Genomic DNA, 17,235 nt, shown 5'->3' on the forward strand with positions numbered 1-17,235 from the left:
CACCGCGAGATGCTGGACACGGCGGGTGATCCAGTGGAAGCCGAAGGGATTGGTACGGTGAAGCTCACGCTCCGGGGGAAGTTCAACCAACCCCTGGTGTTAAAGAATGTATACTTCGCGCCACGCGTCGGGATGAACCTGATCAGCGTGCCGAAACTGTTGCGAGACCGCTACTCAGTGGTGGCGCACCCACAGAATGTCTTTGTGCAACGCCGAGGACGGACCGTGGGGACCGCCTACCATGCGGAGGAGGATCTACTGATCCTGCGGTGCCATGTGAGCAGAAGATCTCGAGAGCGAGTCCAACTGGCGAGGGCGCCAGCGACCCATGGCCATGCAGATTCCCTGGAACCGCAGGCGGTGGCCATGGACGTCGACGACCCTCAGGAGTCAAGTGACGCAGAATGCGCAACGTCAACCTCTGAACTCGTTGGTGAAGCTGTGATACTCGAAGAAGATGCGTGCAAAGGAGTGGACCAGGCCTCCGAAGCGTTGTGGCACGCTCGGATGGGACATCTGAACCGGGGAGACTTGAGGGTGGTCCTCCGGCAGACCGGCACTCCGTACCGACCGCTAACGCAGGCGCAGCTGCTGGCAACGCCGCAGTGCCCAGCGTGTATGTCGGGTAAGCAGCATCAGAAGAGGAACTCCCGTGCAAGACGGCCACGTCTGCATTCAACGAGAATTTTCGAAATGATCCATTCGGACATCATGGAGATGCCGATTGCCAAAGATGGCTCCAGGTACGTGATCACCTTTACTGACGATTACTCTCGTGGCTCGTGGGCATATGCCATGAGATGGAAGCATGAAGCGCTCCAGAAGTTCCGACAATTTGAGGCCTGGGTGCACCGACAGTTCGGCGCCCAGATCAAGAGGTTCCTCACCGACAATGGGAGAGAATACTTGCCCGTCGGAACACACCTCGAGTCCCAGGGAGTCGAGTTTGACACCTCGCCGCCATACTGCAAAGGGCAGAATGGTCTGGCCGAACGCACGAATCGCACTATCCGGGAGCGGATCAACACGCTCCTGTCCGATGCGAAACTTCCTCCTTCCTGGTGGACCGAGCTCTTGGACACGGTGGTCTATCTGAAGCTGCGCGCGCCAGCATCGATTTTGCAGAAGAAGACCCCATACGAAATCATATACGGGAAGCCGCCCTCGCTGTTGCATCTGCGGCGGATTGCCTCCCGCGCATGGGTGTTGATCCCGAAAGAGCATCGAGCAAAACTCGGACCCAGATCATCCGAGTGCCGATTGCTAGGTTATTGTGAACCGAACCAGTACAAGCTGTATGAAATTCATTCAGGGAAGACAGTTTTTTCCCGTGATGTCGAGTTCGATGAGAGGACCCCAGTGGCGCCACTCATCGAGGGGGAAACAGGCAACGACCTCCCGGACAATGCTCCTCCATCACCTGTCTTTCCACCAGCGATGCCACCTCCATCTAGCGCATTGCCTACGCCACCTGCATCGCCTCCGGACTTGGCTGAACGACTGAAAACGCCATCTCAGCATGTGGAGGAAACACTTCCACCGGTCAATCCAATCGAAAAGGAAGCAAAGTCCACACAGGATCTCGGCTATTCCATCTATGGCCGCAGAAGAAGACCCTCACGGCGCTTACTGGAATCACTTGGCAAGGTGTATACCGCAGGCGCACTGAATACCGCATCTGCGAGCACAGTCGATCCATCGACTTTTCACGAGGCCGTGTCGGGCCCGAATCAACTGGAATGGTGGGCAGCCATCCAGAAAGAATATGCGTCTCTTCTCGAGCACGGAACATGGGAAAAGGTTCTGCGAACAGACGTACCCGTCGGAGATCATGTGATTGGCTGCAAATGGGTCTTCAAGACCAAAGCCAACGGAACGCGCAAAGCGCGACTGGTCATCAAAGGCTACCGGCAGAAGCATGGCATCGACTACCATGAAACATTTGCTGCAGTGTCACGGATGGACTCGGTCCGCTGCATCATCGCCAGCGCCGTGTTGCGCGGATGGAAGCTTCACCAATTTGATGCGGTCACCGCATTCTTACATGGTGACGTAGACTCGTCCATCTACATGGAGTTGCCCGAAGGCTTCGAAGAGCCAGGCTATGTATGCCGGCTTCGCCGCTCTTTGTATGGTCTCAAGCAGGCCCCGCGGATTTGGTACCAATGCGTCCACCGCGTGCTGGCCGCTCATGGCTTCACTATGGCACAATCGGACAACTGCGTGTTCTACAAATCCAATTGCGTGATCTGTGTCTACGTCGATGACTTTCTCGTTGCTGCAGCAAACTCGCACGAGATAGACCAAGTGCAACGAGCACTGGAAAGAGAGTTCCGATTGAACGACCTTGGAACCCCACGTTCGTTCCTCGGGATCCAATTCGACTACCATGCCGACGGAGCCGTTTCCATTCACCAACAACAGTACATCCAAAAGGTTCTTTCCGACTTTGGCATGGAAACCTGCCAGGCGAAATCTACCCCGATGAATCCCAAGCAAGACTTGAATCGCCGTCCAGACGAAGAACCTCCGGACGAGGAAACAAAAGCACGATTCGCAACCGCTATCGGTTCATTGATGTATCTGATGGTCGGAACGCGGCCGGATATTGCGTTTGCGCTGGGCACGTTGAGTCGCTTCACGTCTCAGCCACAATCGCACCACCAGGTCGCCCTGCAGCGATTGCTTCGCTATGTCAAAGCCACGCAATTCGTTCGCATTACGTACCGCAGTGGTCAGTTGATCGGATACACAGATGCCGACTTCGGTGGCTCTGTCGTCACTGATGGGGCATACTCCACGTCTGGCTATGTTTTCCAACTTGCAGGCGCACCAGTCTCCTGGTCATCCAAGAGACAGGGGGAAGTGGCCACGTCTACAACTCATGCCGAGTACATTGGACAATACAATGCCATTCTGCATCTGCAGTGGCTCCGCACCTTCCTGGCCGAGACACAATTGTATCGGTCCCCGGTCACCAACATCATGGCTGACAATCAGTCCGCTATGGCCCTCTCGCGCAATCCCGAGTTCCACAAACGGACCAAACATTTCAACGTGAAATTCCATTATCAGCGAGCAGTGCTGAATGCTGGCGAGATTGGTCTTCAATATGTTCATACTGAGGAACAGGCCGCTGATGGTCTCACGAAACCGTTGGGACCTACGGCTTTTGCCAAATTCTGTAGTCTCCTAGGAATCGAAGCCACGGAGACTCGGAGGCAACAAACGTGACAGCGCAGGCGCTCTTTCCACTTTATTTTTCCTCGAAGGTTTTTGAGTGGTTTTACTGAGGCTTGCCTGCACAGCGTTGATCCAGTATCGCCTTGCCATCAAAGCGATCCTGAGGGGGAATGTTGTGATATGAGGCTGTTGCAGATCAAGAAGCTTCCAGTTCTTTCTACGTGGAAGAGATACATGATGCAAGTAGATGCCTTCACTGTGTATATATATATAGCCTCGTGTCTCACTGAAAAAACAATCAATTCATACCTCTGAACTACAACACGGTTCATTGATCAGCTAGGCCTTCGGCCTCATGTCAATTGATCTGGTCAATTACGGTTCACACTGTGTTTTCAAAGGTGAATACAGCTTCACTTTTTCGGAGGAAAGGACTATGGGGGGTGCTCTTTAATCCGACGATTCATGTGTATGATCGTGGGGGGTGTTTGAATATCTCTCATGTCACATGACTCTCCATAGTACAGGTAGTCTAGCTTCCTACTTTCCTCCTCTTCTTCTAGATAGTTCTCACCACTTACAATATCATCATATTGTGCATTCTCATGCTCTCCTCTACCCTGTAGACTCAAACAGCAATAAACCTTCAATTGACTTAACCAGCCATCCGTATTCTCCTGCCAAAAAATAATTTTCTAACTTCCCAGCCACTTGGTTGACCAGAGCAGTAGCTAGCCCTGCTTTTGTGTTTTATTCCTCTGATTTTATCTCTCTGTGTATTTTGTTAATTTGAATCATGTTACCCAGACAGCTTCGGCACTCTGCTCGTACTGTACGCTACACCCCTCTATTAGAACAGGGGATTCAACAACATCCAAAAGTAGACCTCCTTGTTGGGTGGCGTGATGCTTAGTTTCAGAAAGCCGAGAGACTAAGATGTGATGATCATGGACATGTTGCTCAACAACCGAAATTTATTCCAAAACTACGTTGATCGATTTTAGCTTCCTACATAGCATCATGGGACCAATATTATATAGGACTCACCTTCACCTATCAATTTTCGAGCATCAAGAAGCTCCTGAATAGCCGTCTTCGTTGATTGAAGCTCCTTCGTGCAGTCATCCTTACCAGGCCAAGGGAAGAGAAACCGCCAGGGTCTACCAGAGCGTAAGAGTTTGAGGTCATCTTCGGACAGCTCGATTCTGGAGTCTCCGACCGGAAGCTGCGCTGTACCCTCATATTGGTGGCCTGCAAAGAGGACAAGACTCGTCCAGGTCAAGGGTGGCCCTTCTGTCACGAGTGGCGTCGTTGTGGAGAAAAGGCTCTCTAGGCTCTTACTTAGCCCAGTGCTGACCAAATCTTCCCCACGGCCACGGGCTATGCTGCCCCCCTCATTCAGTATCGACAAATGGTTCCTCAAGCCTGCGGAGAACTCCGAGACGGAGATATTGGCAAGGTTGAGAGGATTTAGACTTTTATCATGATGTTGAGGGATAAAATTGCCGAATATCTTTTCGATCGTTTGATGTTTCTCAACATTGGGCGTGTCTTTGGATGAAGCGGCCATTTTCACGACCAAAGACTTGGAGCATATTCTGAACTCGATAGGTGAGAAAGAATAGGAGAATTCATGTCGGTAAACCGCTTACTAACCAAGGATAACTAACGTAATTCCCGGTCGACGTGCACAGACCCGCCCGAAACGCGTCCGCACACGTGCCCTACCATATTCAACGGGGATTAGTAGAGGGACACCCCCCACCTGTAATGGGACACCCCTTTCAGTAATGGGACACCCTCTGCCTGCAAATTCTGGCATCTATCTTTTCTGCCGAATATTCTGTCACTTCATACTAATTCTGCAGCTTTGAATTCTGGTTTACATAGTAAAAGAAGCATAATTTTAGTAAGAAAAAAGGGATTTATTTTACAGAATGATTTGCATAACAGCATACATTTCTCACTACTAGTAATACTCGAAGTCTGCATCTCTGCTTCTGCCTGCGCCTCGCCGCCTTGAGCTCCGTATCGTCGCACTTTCATCATCATCTCCATCTCCATCTCCATCTACAATACGAGTAGCGCCCCGAACAGCGCCCTGCCCCCGGCCCGGGCCCCTCCCTCGCCCTCGCCCTCGCCCTCGCCCTCTCCCCCGAGGCTCCTCCCACGAAGAAGGATCTCGGTGCACAGAACGCTCGTGAGCTGATAAAGGGGGCTGAGTCAACGGATTAGGAGACGAGCGGGGGTTCTGCGTGCTAGGCTGCGTGCTAGGCAAATTCTTAGCGCCTCGGGGGCGCCCTCGTCGGCATGTACGGAGGGGGTCTTGTATAAGAAGCAATGGATCGATAGGAGGAGCATCGACGCTATATAAATGCCAATGCTGATGGAACAGCTCTGGTTCGAGGCATCTATCTTCCTCTTCGTACTGCTGTAGTATATGGATGCAGGGAAATCCAGCTGTTTCCTTCGAATTGCAGGTACAACGTGGAGGAATTGGCCGCGTATCATCCCCTTGATACCGTGCGTGGAGCTCCTTTGTAAGCTGAATTGCTCGTATAGAGATCCGAGTATAAAGCAGCCGATAAAGCTTAGGAATATTGCCAGTTGGCCGACGGATTTTCTGGGCCTCGATGCTATGCTGTATCTTATCGAATTGGAGCGCTACAGACCGGGTAAAACTGCGGAGCACTACCAGTAAATCATTGGTAGAGACCTGGAGATCCTGTTTGAGCAGCCAATGCGCACCCTCTGTACGAGAAGTAGCAATCTCATGAAGATGAAGGTATCGCGAGGTATAGCAATGAAGAAACCGCCGGGGACAGTTATCAAGCCATTCCTTCTGTATATAATCCAACAATGGCGCAAAAAGGGGGTCTATATATCGCTCTTTGAAATTGGCCCACTGCTGGTCCCTTTCCTCGAGTGTAATCGCGTACACAATGCGGTTCCAGCGCTGTAGCATCTTCTTCCACCCCGCTTCGGCCTTCTTACGGTCTTCGTTGCGCTCGGCGGCGGTAAGTTTGCGGGAGGTATTAGCCTGGGCTTCGCGGCGGGCTTGTGCTACCTGATCAGCGAGTATTGGGCGGGCCTTCTTGAGGATATTCATATTGATATGCCAAATGCAGAGCATATGCTTAGTGCTGGGAAAAACGACCTCAATTGCCTTGATAAGCGCCTCTTCTTTATCGGTAAGGATCGTACTGGGAGGGGCGAGAGCGAGGGATTCGTATGCTTCGGCTAGGCAGGTAAGCATTACCTAAAGTATATAGTATAATATGTTAGAAAATTAATCGATTAGGTGTCTTGGGGGTATTATACCTCATATGAATCATCCTTCTCATCTCTCATAAATGCAAATGCAAGGTGGAAGGTTGAACCAGTAGCCGCAAAGCCTACAATATCAAGCAAAGGGAGCCCATATCGATTGGTCTTATATGTGCAGTCCATTGAAATAACCCAGGGGTTCTTTCGAAGCATCGCAATGCTAGATTTATGCATACAAAATAGCGCAGAAACATGAGATTGATCATCAAGTTCATACTTGAAAATCCAGCCCCCATCCTTAGGAAGCTCTATCAATAGTGCTTGAAGCGGCGTACGCCCAGCAAGAAATAGCTGGCTTAGCTTCTTCCGTGCGTTGTAGATATCCTGGGGAATGAGCACACTTTCTGGATCCGTTTCACGTATCTCAGTAAGAATCTGGCGCGTTGTATGTCCTTGCCGAAGCCCATTTTCTACCTGATCGCTCTTATGGGTAAGATCGAGCTTCCGTTGTGCAGTGTGGGTTGATGCCGGCGATGGTTGATGGTTATGCTTCGACTTCGAATCGTCAATTGTTAGATGCCAAAGGTTAGTTTGGAGATCTAGCCGAAGCACAACCATAAAGGGGCATCCGAGTGCAAGGGTTGTTGTACGGCGCTTTTTGACCGTTTCTTCATACTTGACTGCGCGCCCACGATCACAGCAAAGGTAGACCGTTTTCTTCACGCCATTCTTAGTATATTTAGAACGCCGAATCGTCACCGCATAGCCATATGGGCGCGCAAACGTATTGACTACCTCGGCCCCTTCCTCTGGTGTATTGAATTGCTGGTTTAACGGAGGTAGCGGAAGCTGTATGTACCCCGGGGCGTTCGGTGTAGGTATTGGCTTGGGGCTTCGCTGGGTACTCGGTTCGGGGCTTTGCTGGGTGCTCAGTTCGGGGCTTGGTACCGGCTCAGAGGTAATTATTGGCTGAGAATCTAGGATAAGCTCCACATCAGAATCCGACATCAGGTATGTTAGGCCTAATGAGGCCATATTGATGATATTAAGTGCGTAAAATGCGATGAAAAATGAGCAGAGAAATGACTTGAGATTTAGAATGAGGATTTCGAAAGTGCGAGCCATAATTAAGAAACAAACTGGACTTCTTAGCTATAATTGAAATTTTCGCTCCACCTGCTAGGTGACTTATTTTTACTAGGAGTTTATATAGTAAATACAGGTACCGCCAGAGGACTTTAAGAATCTACAAAAGTTGATAGAAAAGCGGTGATAAGAGCGGTGAATAGATGCCAGAATTTGCAGGCAGGGGGTGTCCCATTACTGAAAGGGGTGTCCCATTACAGGTGGGGGTGTCCCTCTACTAATCCCCAATATATATCTGGATGAATTTTTTGACCGAAAATTGCATCTATTGATACTGCCCTACAGCTTCTCAATCTTAAGGCCAGATTTTTCAATTTTGATATCAGACTAAATCTATCCTACTTATCTCTGAATCCAAATGTTAGTTAACAAATTATTAGACTACCTGTATGAAGTGTTGATTGCTGGCTATCGTATTGAACAACAGGCGTGATTGACCGCCTTCCCAATGAAGCTTTAGAACAAAAAAGTTCGCGAACTTCGAATCGAATTCGAATCGGTCTTGAATTCGAATTCGTACGAATCGTTATTTTCAATATTAATTCGAATCGAATCGAATCTGCCAAAAGTTCGATTCGATTCGATTCGTGCGGAGCGGTAACGCCGAGTCATTAATACAACGCTAGCCTAAACATGTGATGCTACTCGACGTAACTCTCCGTCAAAGCGTCCGAATTGATATATTTCCTGTTGCAGGCCAAAACACAGCTGTCAGTCGCTGCTGAACGAAAAGTAAGTGCACTAGATCCGAATTCATCTCGTTGAACTTGCTAAGGTCGGTTGACATAATTTGTATGCAAGCGGGCCATATGTGACGATCTAGCGACCTTGGTTCTGCTGTTACTGACCGCTTGCCGAGTTAGGGAAGCTGGAGGAAAACTTTCAACTTGTGCTAGATCTATGACCGTGTTTCATGAACTGTTCAAAAAACCGACTCTCATAACAACATTAATCTAAAAGTGTCCATTTTCGTCGGCTAATTAATCGTCACCTGGCGAGTCATGAAGACAGGAAGAAATGAAGGTTTACAGTGGTTTTTCAGACGCAAGGGGGCTTACTCCCCGAGCTTACCATTCGCGACCACAGTGCTTGAGACTCCACCACTACGCAGGGATAGATAAATATGAGAGTTACCGTGTTATAATACGGGGCGGGTTCTGAATCATCATCACTTTCAGTATTGCCTTTTGGTTGGACTGCTCGTGCAAAATGAGGATGCCGCTGAAAGAAAGCTCAGTTAGATGCGCCTTTTCGGTGATTCCGAAAGAGGACAAGGATACCTATAACGCCTCTTCTGGGCTTGTATACAGCCACGTGTAACTCGAAGGCACATAAGTTCTCACCGTTCTAGCCAAGCCCGCTGTGTAACAGTGGCGCAATTCTAGATGTCGATCGGCCTATGCCTTTTGGCACGCTCCCTCTCTTCGTCTACGCTCTTATCTCGAGGGAATTCTACAACCGCCTACTCTTATACTTTCTTCTGTGGTCCATGATATTGGGAGATAACCTGCTTCTTCGGGTCCCTGTAGAATTTGGAGTTTGGCTTTGTGTATAACTGTTCCACAGTGGTGCTTGGGAAGGACAGTTTGCTGCGCTTTAGTGGGTACTGTACTTCCAGCCTTTTCCGAGAGTGAAATGTTTCGATTTGTTAGCAAGTGCTCCGACTGCAGACCCCGCCTATATCGTCCACCACCTAGCACCTCACGCTTTTATCTTATTTCTCATAGGTCGCTGGTTCTTCTTCTTCTTCTTCAGTTAAGATTTGCCTGAAAACGTCTGACTTCATATAAAATGATGTCCTTCAAGGCAGATACAAATACACTCCTCTACATTGTGTTTATTGTGGTAAGATATTGAAGTACCAGCCTGGCAATGACCTCTGTTGACAAACCTCGCCAATAGGGAGGGACCATCTCCTTGGTCCTTGGAGCGTGAGTTGCATTTTCATCATATCTCTAGCCAGCGTGTAATCAACGAGAATAGTGACTAAGAGCCTTCTCGCGGAACAGGATGTCTTGGGCTCGCACCTCCGCATTGCGTCTTCCTTTACCTACATGGGTTCCAGCCATAGCGACCCTAGTTCCCCCGATCACAGTACTCATACTGATAGTTCCGCGAATCTTTTCTACACGTTTGAACAATGAGACAGCTCGCAATTGTCGATGGAACACAATATCTGATATATTCAATCAGGCTCATACAGTCATATCGACCATCGTGGCTACAGCAGCACTCGCGTACCTCTTTCCCCACAGAACTCTCTCTTGTAATCTAGATCAAAAATGGCAGGAGTTTTTCCAGTCGAAGGATTCGCACGCTATTCGGTCAATCCAAGATGAATTCCGATGCTGTGGTCTCAGAAGTCTTCACGACAGGGCATGGCCTTTCAAGGACCGGAACCACGGGGACAATGCGTGTGAGATGCAGCTGGGATATCAGAGGAGTTGCTTTGCCCCTTGGAGAGAGTACCAGCAGCGTACGTCTTGGATGGTTTTTGCGGCGGCTGTTTTTGTTTTCGCGGCCAAGGTTAGTTTACTGCATACTGCCACAGTGAGGTTTGTAGTGTAGTGGCTGATATTCCGCAAATCTGTACAGATAGCTTTCGTTCGGCTTTCCGGCCATCGAACAAGTTGGATGAGCGCACAATCTGCCAGCAGGAGGAGTGACTACCAGCGTATTTCACACCCGGTGGTGCAGGGCGAAGGGGACACCGAGAATGAAATCCACGATGAAACGCGGAGGATATTACTACCCCAGTCGAACACCGAGCATGGAAACGACTGGGAGATAAATTAAGTCCGAGACACCTTCCGCCTAGCCAAGGAGGAGAAATGTGCTATGAGCGCGAATCCCTGGCCTACATCCGGATTGATTAATATCAGACAATATTAATCTATCACATTCATAGAATTATTGCTTAGATAACATTAACGTCCTCTAATTTTACAGCGCGCTAACAGGATAGTGAAGTAAACAGTTGTTTGTAGTTACTCGTTTTGCACACCATCACAATTCTCTAAGATCTCAATATGAACAAATAAACCAAATTGTGAGGCCAGACCGGTTGAATGACTGTGAAAAATAATTGTAATAGACCCTCGAGATAGAAATCTCGTCAGATCTGGCCAAGTCTCCGAGCCAAATAAGGATATTTTACTCATTATGCAAACCAGCCACCCGAATTTTCCATCGAGAAATGGCCCGTGGATCAACTGCACCCTCCATCTTACTCAACAGGGGCTGAAGCTTCATTGGAGGTGTGTCCATTATTCGCTCTTCCTGTTGTCCTCACCCACTGCGACTGATCGATAAGTATGCTAACGTTATACACAATCAAGGAAACCAGGGAGCTTTAGTGGTCCATTCATGACGATATCCGAAGAACGCAGACCCTCATCAAGAGTGTGGCCGAGCGGACTGACCGTGAGCGTAAAAAGGCCCGGACGACAAATGACTTGCTTAAGTCGGAGAAGCTGGTCTTTTGCGTGAAAAAGCGGAACTCATGAGAGGGAACAAACGACTGAGCCCCCGACGCCCAGTACAGATGCGTGAGAATTAAAATATTCCATGATATCCCTGTGCGTACATGTAGAGGGAACCACTTCTCGGAAACGAGCCTAAAGTCCCGTCAAGGCCTCCAGGTACTGCCCATTGGCAGGACAAGTAAAACACACACACTCGCTTAGTGCCCTGGTCATCACAATCTACGCATGGGTAGCAGGACTTGGGGTAGCATCACGCATATCCATATCGAGTATTCGATTTACTAGTGAACCTTCCTCAATTTCGGCTAATTTATGGCCAGTATGGCATTTGTCGGCGCGACAGGGCCTTCATACGTGGACGCGCTGTAGCCACAAGAACACCGTATTTACTAGCCGCTGCGTGAAGAGAGGAGAATCGACCCGTTTCAATAGCCCTGTTTTCCAAAGTGATCTTACCCTCGCAATCCAGCGAACTTGGGAGGTTTGAGAGCATCTTGGTAGCATGGTGTTGAATAGGGGATTAGTAGAGGGACACCCCCACCTGTAATGGGACACCCCTTTCAGTAATGGGACACCCCCTGCCTGCAAATTCTGGCATCTATTCACCGCTCTTATCACCGCTTTTCTATCAACTTTTGTAGATTCTTAAAGTCCTCTGGCGGTACCTGTATTTACTATATAAACTCCTAGTAAAAATAAGTCACCTAGCAGGTGGAGCGAAAATTTCAATTATAGCTAAGAAGTCCAGTTTGTTTCTTAATTATGGCTCGCACTTTCGAAATCCTCATTCTAAATCTCAAGTCATTTCTCTGCTCATTTTTCATCGCATTTTACGCACTTAATATCATCAATATGGCCTCATTAGGCCTAACATACCTGATGTCGGATTCTGATGTGGAGCTTATCCTAGATTCTCAGCCAATAATTACCTCTGAGCCGGTACCAAGCCCCGAACTGAGCACCCAGCAAAGCCCCGAACCGAGTACCCAGCGAAGCCCCAAGCCAATACCTACACCGAACGCCCCGGGGTACATACAGCTTCCGCTACCTCCGTTAAACCAGCAATTCAATACACCAGAGGAAGGGGCCGAGGTAGTCAATACGTTTGCGCGCCCATATGGCTATGCGGTGACGATTCGGCGTTCTAAATATACTAAGAATGGCGTGAAGAAAACGGTCTACCTTTGCTGTGATCGTGGGCGCGCAGTCAAGTATGAAGAAACGGTCAAAAAGCGCCGTACAACAACCCTTGCACTCGGATGCCCCTTTATGGTTGTGCTTCGGCTAGATCTCCAAACTAACCTTTGGCATCTAACAATTGACGATTCGAAGTCGAAGCATAACCATCAACCATCGCCGGCATCAACCCACACTGCACAACGGAAGCTCGATCTTACCCATAAGAGCGATCAGGTAGAAAATGGGCTTCGGCAAGGACATACAACGCGCCAGATTCTTACTGAGATACGTGAAACGGATCCAGAAAGTGTGCTCATTCCCCAGGATATCTACAACGCACGGAAGAAGCTAAGCCAGCTATTTCTTGCTGGGCGTACGCCGCTTCAAGCACTATTGATAGAGCTTCCTAAGGATGGGGGCTGGATTTTCAAGTATGAACTTGATGATCAATCTCATGTTTCTGCGCTATTTTGTATGCATAAATCTAGCATTGCGATGCTTCGAAAGAACCCCTGGGTTATTTCAATGGACTGCACATATAAGACCAATCGATATGGGCTCCCTTTGCTTGATATTGTAGGCTTTGCGGCTACTGGTTCAACCTTCCACCTTGCATTTGCATTTATGAGAGATGAGAAGGATGATTCATATGAGGTATAATACCCCCAAGACACCTAATCGATTAATTTTCTAACATATTATACTATATACTTTAGGTAATGCTTACCTGCCTAGCCGAAGCATACGAATCCCTCGCTCTCGCCCCTCCCAGTACGATCCTTACCGATAAAGAAGAGGCGCTTATCAAGGCAATTGAGGTCGTTTTTCCCAGCACTAAGCATATGCTCTGCATTTGGCATATCAATATGAATATCCTCAAGAAGGCCCGCCCAATACTCGCTGATCAGGTAGCACAAGCCCGCCGCGAAGCCCAGGCTAATACCTCCCGCAAACTTACCGCCGCCGAGCGCAACGAAGACCGTAAGAAGGCCGAAGCGGGGTGGAAGAAGATGCTACAGCGCTGGAACCGCATTGTGTACGCGATTACACTCGAGGAAAGGGACCAGCAGTGGGCCAATTTCAAAGAGCGATATATAGACCCCCTTTTTGCGCCATTGTTGGATTATATACAGAAGGAATGGCTTGATAACTGTCCCCGGCGGTTTCTTCATTGCTATACCTCGCGATACCTTCATCTTCATGAGATTGCTACTTCTCGTACAGAGGGTGCGCATTGGCTGCTCAAACAGGATCTCCAGGTCTCTACCAATGATTTACTGGTAGTGCTCCGCAGTTTTACCCGGTCTGTAGCGCTCCAATTCGATAAGATACAGCATAGCATCGAGGCCCAGAAAATCCGTCGGCCAACTGGCAATATTCCTAAGCTTTATCGGCTGCTTTATACTCGGATCTCTATACGAGCAATTCAGCTTACAAAGGAGCTCCACGCACGGTATCAAGGGGATGATACGCGGCCAATTCCTCCACGTTGTACCTGCAATTCGAAGGAAACAGCTGGATTTCCCTGCATCCATATACTACAGCAGTACGAAGAGGAAGATAGATGCCTCGAACCAGAGCTGTTCCATCAGCATTGGCATTTATATAGCGTCGATGCTCCTCCTATCGATCCATTGCTTCTTATACAAGACCCCCTCCGTACATGCCGACGAGGGCGCCCCCGAGGCGCTAAGAATTTGCCTAGCACGCAGCCTAGCACGCAGAACCCCCGCTCGTCTCCTAATCCGTTGACTCAGCCCCCTTTATCAGCTCACGAGCGTTCTGTGCACCGAGATCCTTCTTCGTGGGAGGAGCCTCGGGGGAGAGGGCGAGGGCGAGGGCGAGGGCGAGGGAGGGGCCCGGGCCGGGGGCAGGGCGCTGTTCGGGGCGCTACTCGTATTGTAGATGGAGATGGAGATGGAGATGATGATGAAAGTGCGACGATACGGAGCTCAAGGCGGCGAGGCGCAGGCAGAAGCAGAGATGCAGACTTCGAGTATTACTAGTAGTGAGAAATGTATGCTGTTATGCAAATCATTCTGTAAAATAAATCCCTTTTTTCTTACTAAAATTATGCTTCTTTTACTATGTAAACCAGAATTCAAAGCTGCAGAATTAGTATGAAGTGACAGAATATTCGGCAGAAAAGATAGATGCCAGAATTTGCAGGCAGAGGGTGTCCCATTACTGAAAGGGGTGTCCCATTACAGGTGGGGGGTGTCCCTCTACTAATCCCCTATATATATATATCCACACTGCAATATGGAGAACCAGATTTTCATCAAACCGCGGGAATTTCCCATCATTATTTGCAAACAATGCAAGATCGGAGTCCGACCAAGTGAAGTCAGTCGTCATATTCAGGGAGCCCAACACCGACTGGGATTACCCACCGGAAGACAGTTACAGCACGCCATCCAGCAGTGGAACAGAGTGCAGGAATGTGAACGTTGGGAAGTGCCCACCACCGTCCACGATCCCATTCCCGGGTTGCCAGTTCATCGCGATGGTTTATTATGCACCCGTGTATCCGAATGCGGGTATGTGGTCCGTAGCGTCGACGTTATGAAGCGCCACTGGCGTGAGAAGCACGGGTGGAAGCCCAGTAGCAGCAAAGGTCGTCCCCGGGCCGTAGCCCGCGATATGGCACAGCAACAGGTACAGCAGTTTAGCCGTACGGTGGCATATCAGCAGGTGTTTAACCAAGGCACTGGCCGGCATTATATTCACGTGCAGGGCCACAGTTCGGACCAGAATCCACCAGTTGAACCCCCCGTTGAGCAGGCGTCCCAGATCCACGCAGAGTTAGACAAGATGGAAGAGTTATACCAGAAACACATCCACCAGCCCATCCAGATCGAAGCCGGCCAGCGAGACGAAGCGAACCCGTGGCTTCGTCGCACGCAGTGGGCCGTGTATTTGGCCGGTTTAAACCCCGACGATTTGGTCCAGTGCGTCCAACAACCCGATCCCGAGGACCAGAGCGAGGAAGCATTAACCACGGCCGCGATTTGGGATTCCATGGCCGCTGTGGCCCGTATAAGTCAAAAGGTTAGTGCGCGTGTGGGCCACACCATCCAGATCGAAGCTGTACGGGTCGAGCGTGATAAGACACCCAGCAAGCCGCTGCAGGCGTATATGGTGGAAGAGGCCATCGTCAAACACAGCGTCCCGTGGCAGCAGGTGTTGATGTTTTTCGCACGCACGCAGGTTCCGCACGAGTGGAATAGTCCGAAGTATTCATTCACCCGGCGACAGCAGCGTGCGTGGGAGAAACTGTGGGACGAAGCGCAGGCGGTTGCTCAGTCCAGCCGATCCAGTTCGCCAGTTCGGAATTCCCCAGATCCGAAGTCCGCCAACAGTTCGCGGGGCGCCAGTCCCGTTCCGAGCCAGGCGAGTGAGGACGAATTTTTCCAGTTCGGAAATGCCGACCGCGACACACCAGACAATCGGGCACAATTCGAATTATCCGCCATCCATACAGCATGTTTGGATTTTTGCATGGAATTGTTAAACCAGCGTACACGGGTAGAGGATTACGAGTGTGCGTTGATATGCGCACTGGCGGTGCAAGGCCGAGGGGAAGCCGGTTGGCGCGACGCCGACAGTTACCCACCAATTTTGACCCGGATTATCAAAGTCGCACGATTCATGATGGTGCACAAAGCCATGCGACTAGACCCGCAGGCGGGCGAAATGATGAAGATTTTACGAGAACATCGTATGGCTGGCACGTGGGAGGGTGAGAGTGCGATAGATGAGCCAGGATATATATCCGCGGGTTATAGTTCCCCCCACCATCCAGCCAAACCACATTGATCCACTTCAGCCAGAACGGTCAGGCACGATCATTCCGCGATTGGGTCGTTTTGATGGTCGATAAATTTATGGTCCGCGGCACAGACAGCCCAATGCAGTGGATTTTGGATTTACGCACATACGGGTTAAAGATCCATTACAACAGCACGACGCCGGGCCACGTGGGATGGATGGGCCAGGATCGGTTATTTTATAAGGAGCTGACATTTACGATGGGTCAGTTTAAGGGGTTTATACACCAGTTAGTCAGTGACACGCGGCAGTTGTTGCTGGACGAGTTGATGTTTACGGACACCACCGATGCACCCAAGATCCCGTGGAAGACATTGTACGACGATCCCACGCAGAGTGGTCACGGTTGGAGTTTTTTACAAGACACCCGTACGCCGTGGCCCGTGGACGGAGCGAAGTGGATGCAGCAGCGGTTGCGACGGGAGCCACAGCTGGCGAAGCAGTTTTTCGAGCACGGAGCACCCCGAATGGCCAAGATCGATTCGTTTATGCGACGAGTGGTGGCATTCCGTCGGAAGTTAAGCATTGCCATCCATATTTGTGGCGGACAGCCCGCCGGTGCGCCAGAACTGTTAAGTATTCGACATAAGAACACCGACAGCGGTGGCCACCGGAACGTGTTCATCGAGGACGGGATGGTTACGATGGTCACGTCGTACCATAAGGGGTTTTACGCATCGAACGATGTGAAAATCATTCACCGGTATTTACCGCGGGACATTGGGGAGCTAGTGGTGTGGTATTTGTGGTTGGTGTTGCCGTTTGTCGAGCGAATGGAGCTGTACCAGGACCACCGACGTGATAAAGAGCGGAGTGACCAGTAAGTGTAGTGGTCCAGGTTTTCCGATTGAGGGGTTCACCGAACTGACCAGCCAGACACCAACGAGCGGCATATATGTGGCCCCCCGACCCCGACACGCAGCGGGTGTGGAGTTCGGAGCGGTTACGGGACGATTTGAAGAGCGAGACCAGCCGGGGGTTGGACGGAGCGATTAATTTAACGGCGTACCGGGATATTGCCATTGGTATCAGTCGACGGTATATGCGGCATTCCAACCAGTTCCCGAACAGCGTACATACAGACGATCGCACACCGGAGGACCAGGACGATGCCGACGACGAGGGCGGCATGGGAGCGGAGGAA

At 50.0% G+C, this 17,235-nt stretch overlaps 4 protein-coding genes across 4 annotated transcripts; 2 read left to right on the plus strand and 2 right to left on the minus strand.

The window, feature by feature from the left end:
• Positions 1-4,183: 4,183 nt before the first annotated feature.
• Positions 4,184-4,753, minus strand: N7471_010529 (uncharacterized protein; the record flags this gene model as incomplete). The annotated part of the gene is made up of 2 exons (XM_057283248.1): positions 4,184-4,191; positions 4,231-4,753. The coding sequence occupies 2 exons, from the start codon at positions 4,751-4,753 to the stop codon at positions 4,184-4,186; spliced, it is 531 nt and encodes a 176-aa protein (XP_057132227.1).
• A 1,132-nt stretch (positions 4,754-5,885) lies between these two features.
• N7471_010530 (transposase) lies at positions 5,886-7,485 on the minus strand (the record flags this gene model as incomplete). The annotated part of the gene is made up of 3 exons (XM_057283249.1): positions 5,886-5,934; positions 6,123-6,442; positions 6,505-7,485. 3 exons carry the CDS (start codon positions 7,483-7,485, stop codon positions 5,886-5,888), a joined length of 1,350 nt encoding a protein of 449 aa, XP_057132228.1.
• A 2,446-nt stretch (positions 7,486-9,931) lies between these two features.
• N7471_010531 (uncharacterized protein) lies at positions 9,932-10,392 on the plus strand (the record flags this gene model as incomplete). The annotated part of the gene is made up of 2 exons (XM_057283250.1): positions 9,932-10,072; positions 10,192-10,392. The coding sequence occupies 2 exons, from the start codon at positions 9,932-9,934 to the stop codon at positions 10,390-10,392; spliced, it is 342 nt and encodes a 113-aa protein (XP_057132229.1).
• A 1,541-nt stretch (positions 10,393-11,933) lies between these two features.
• On the plus strand, positions 11,934-13,533 carry N7471_010532 (transposase; the record flags this gene model as incomplete). Its single annotated transcript, XM_057283251.1, has 3 exons — positions 11,934-12,914; positions 12,977-13,296; positions 13,485-13,533. The coding sequence occupies 3 exons, from the start codon at positions 11,934-11,936 to the stop codon at positions 13,531-13,533; spliced, it is 1,350 nt and encodes a 449-aa protein (XP_057132230.1).
• Positions 13,534-17,235: the final 3,702 nt, after the last annotated feature.

This window comes from Penicillium samsonianum, assembly GCF_028829775.1.
Source record: "Penicillium samsonianum strain IBT 33392 chromosome Unknown utg000006l_segment0_segment0, whole genome shotgun sequence".
Classification (NCBI taxonomy): Eukaryota; Fungi; Ascomycota; class Eurotiomycetes; order Eurotiales; family Aspergillaceae; genus Penicillium; species Penicillium samsonianum.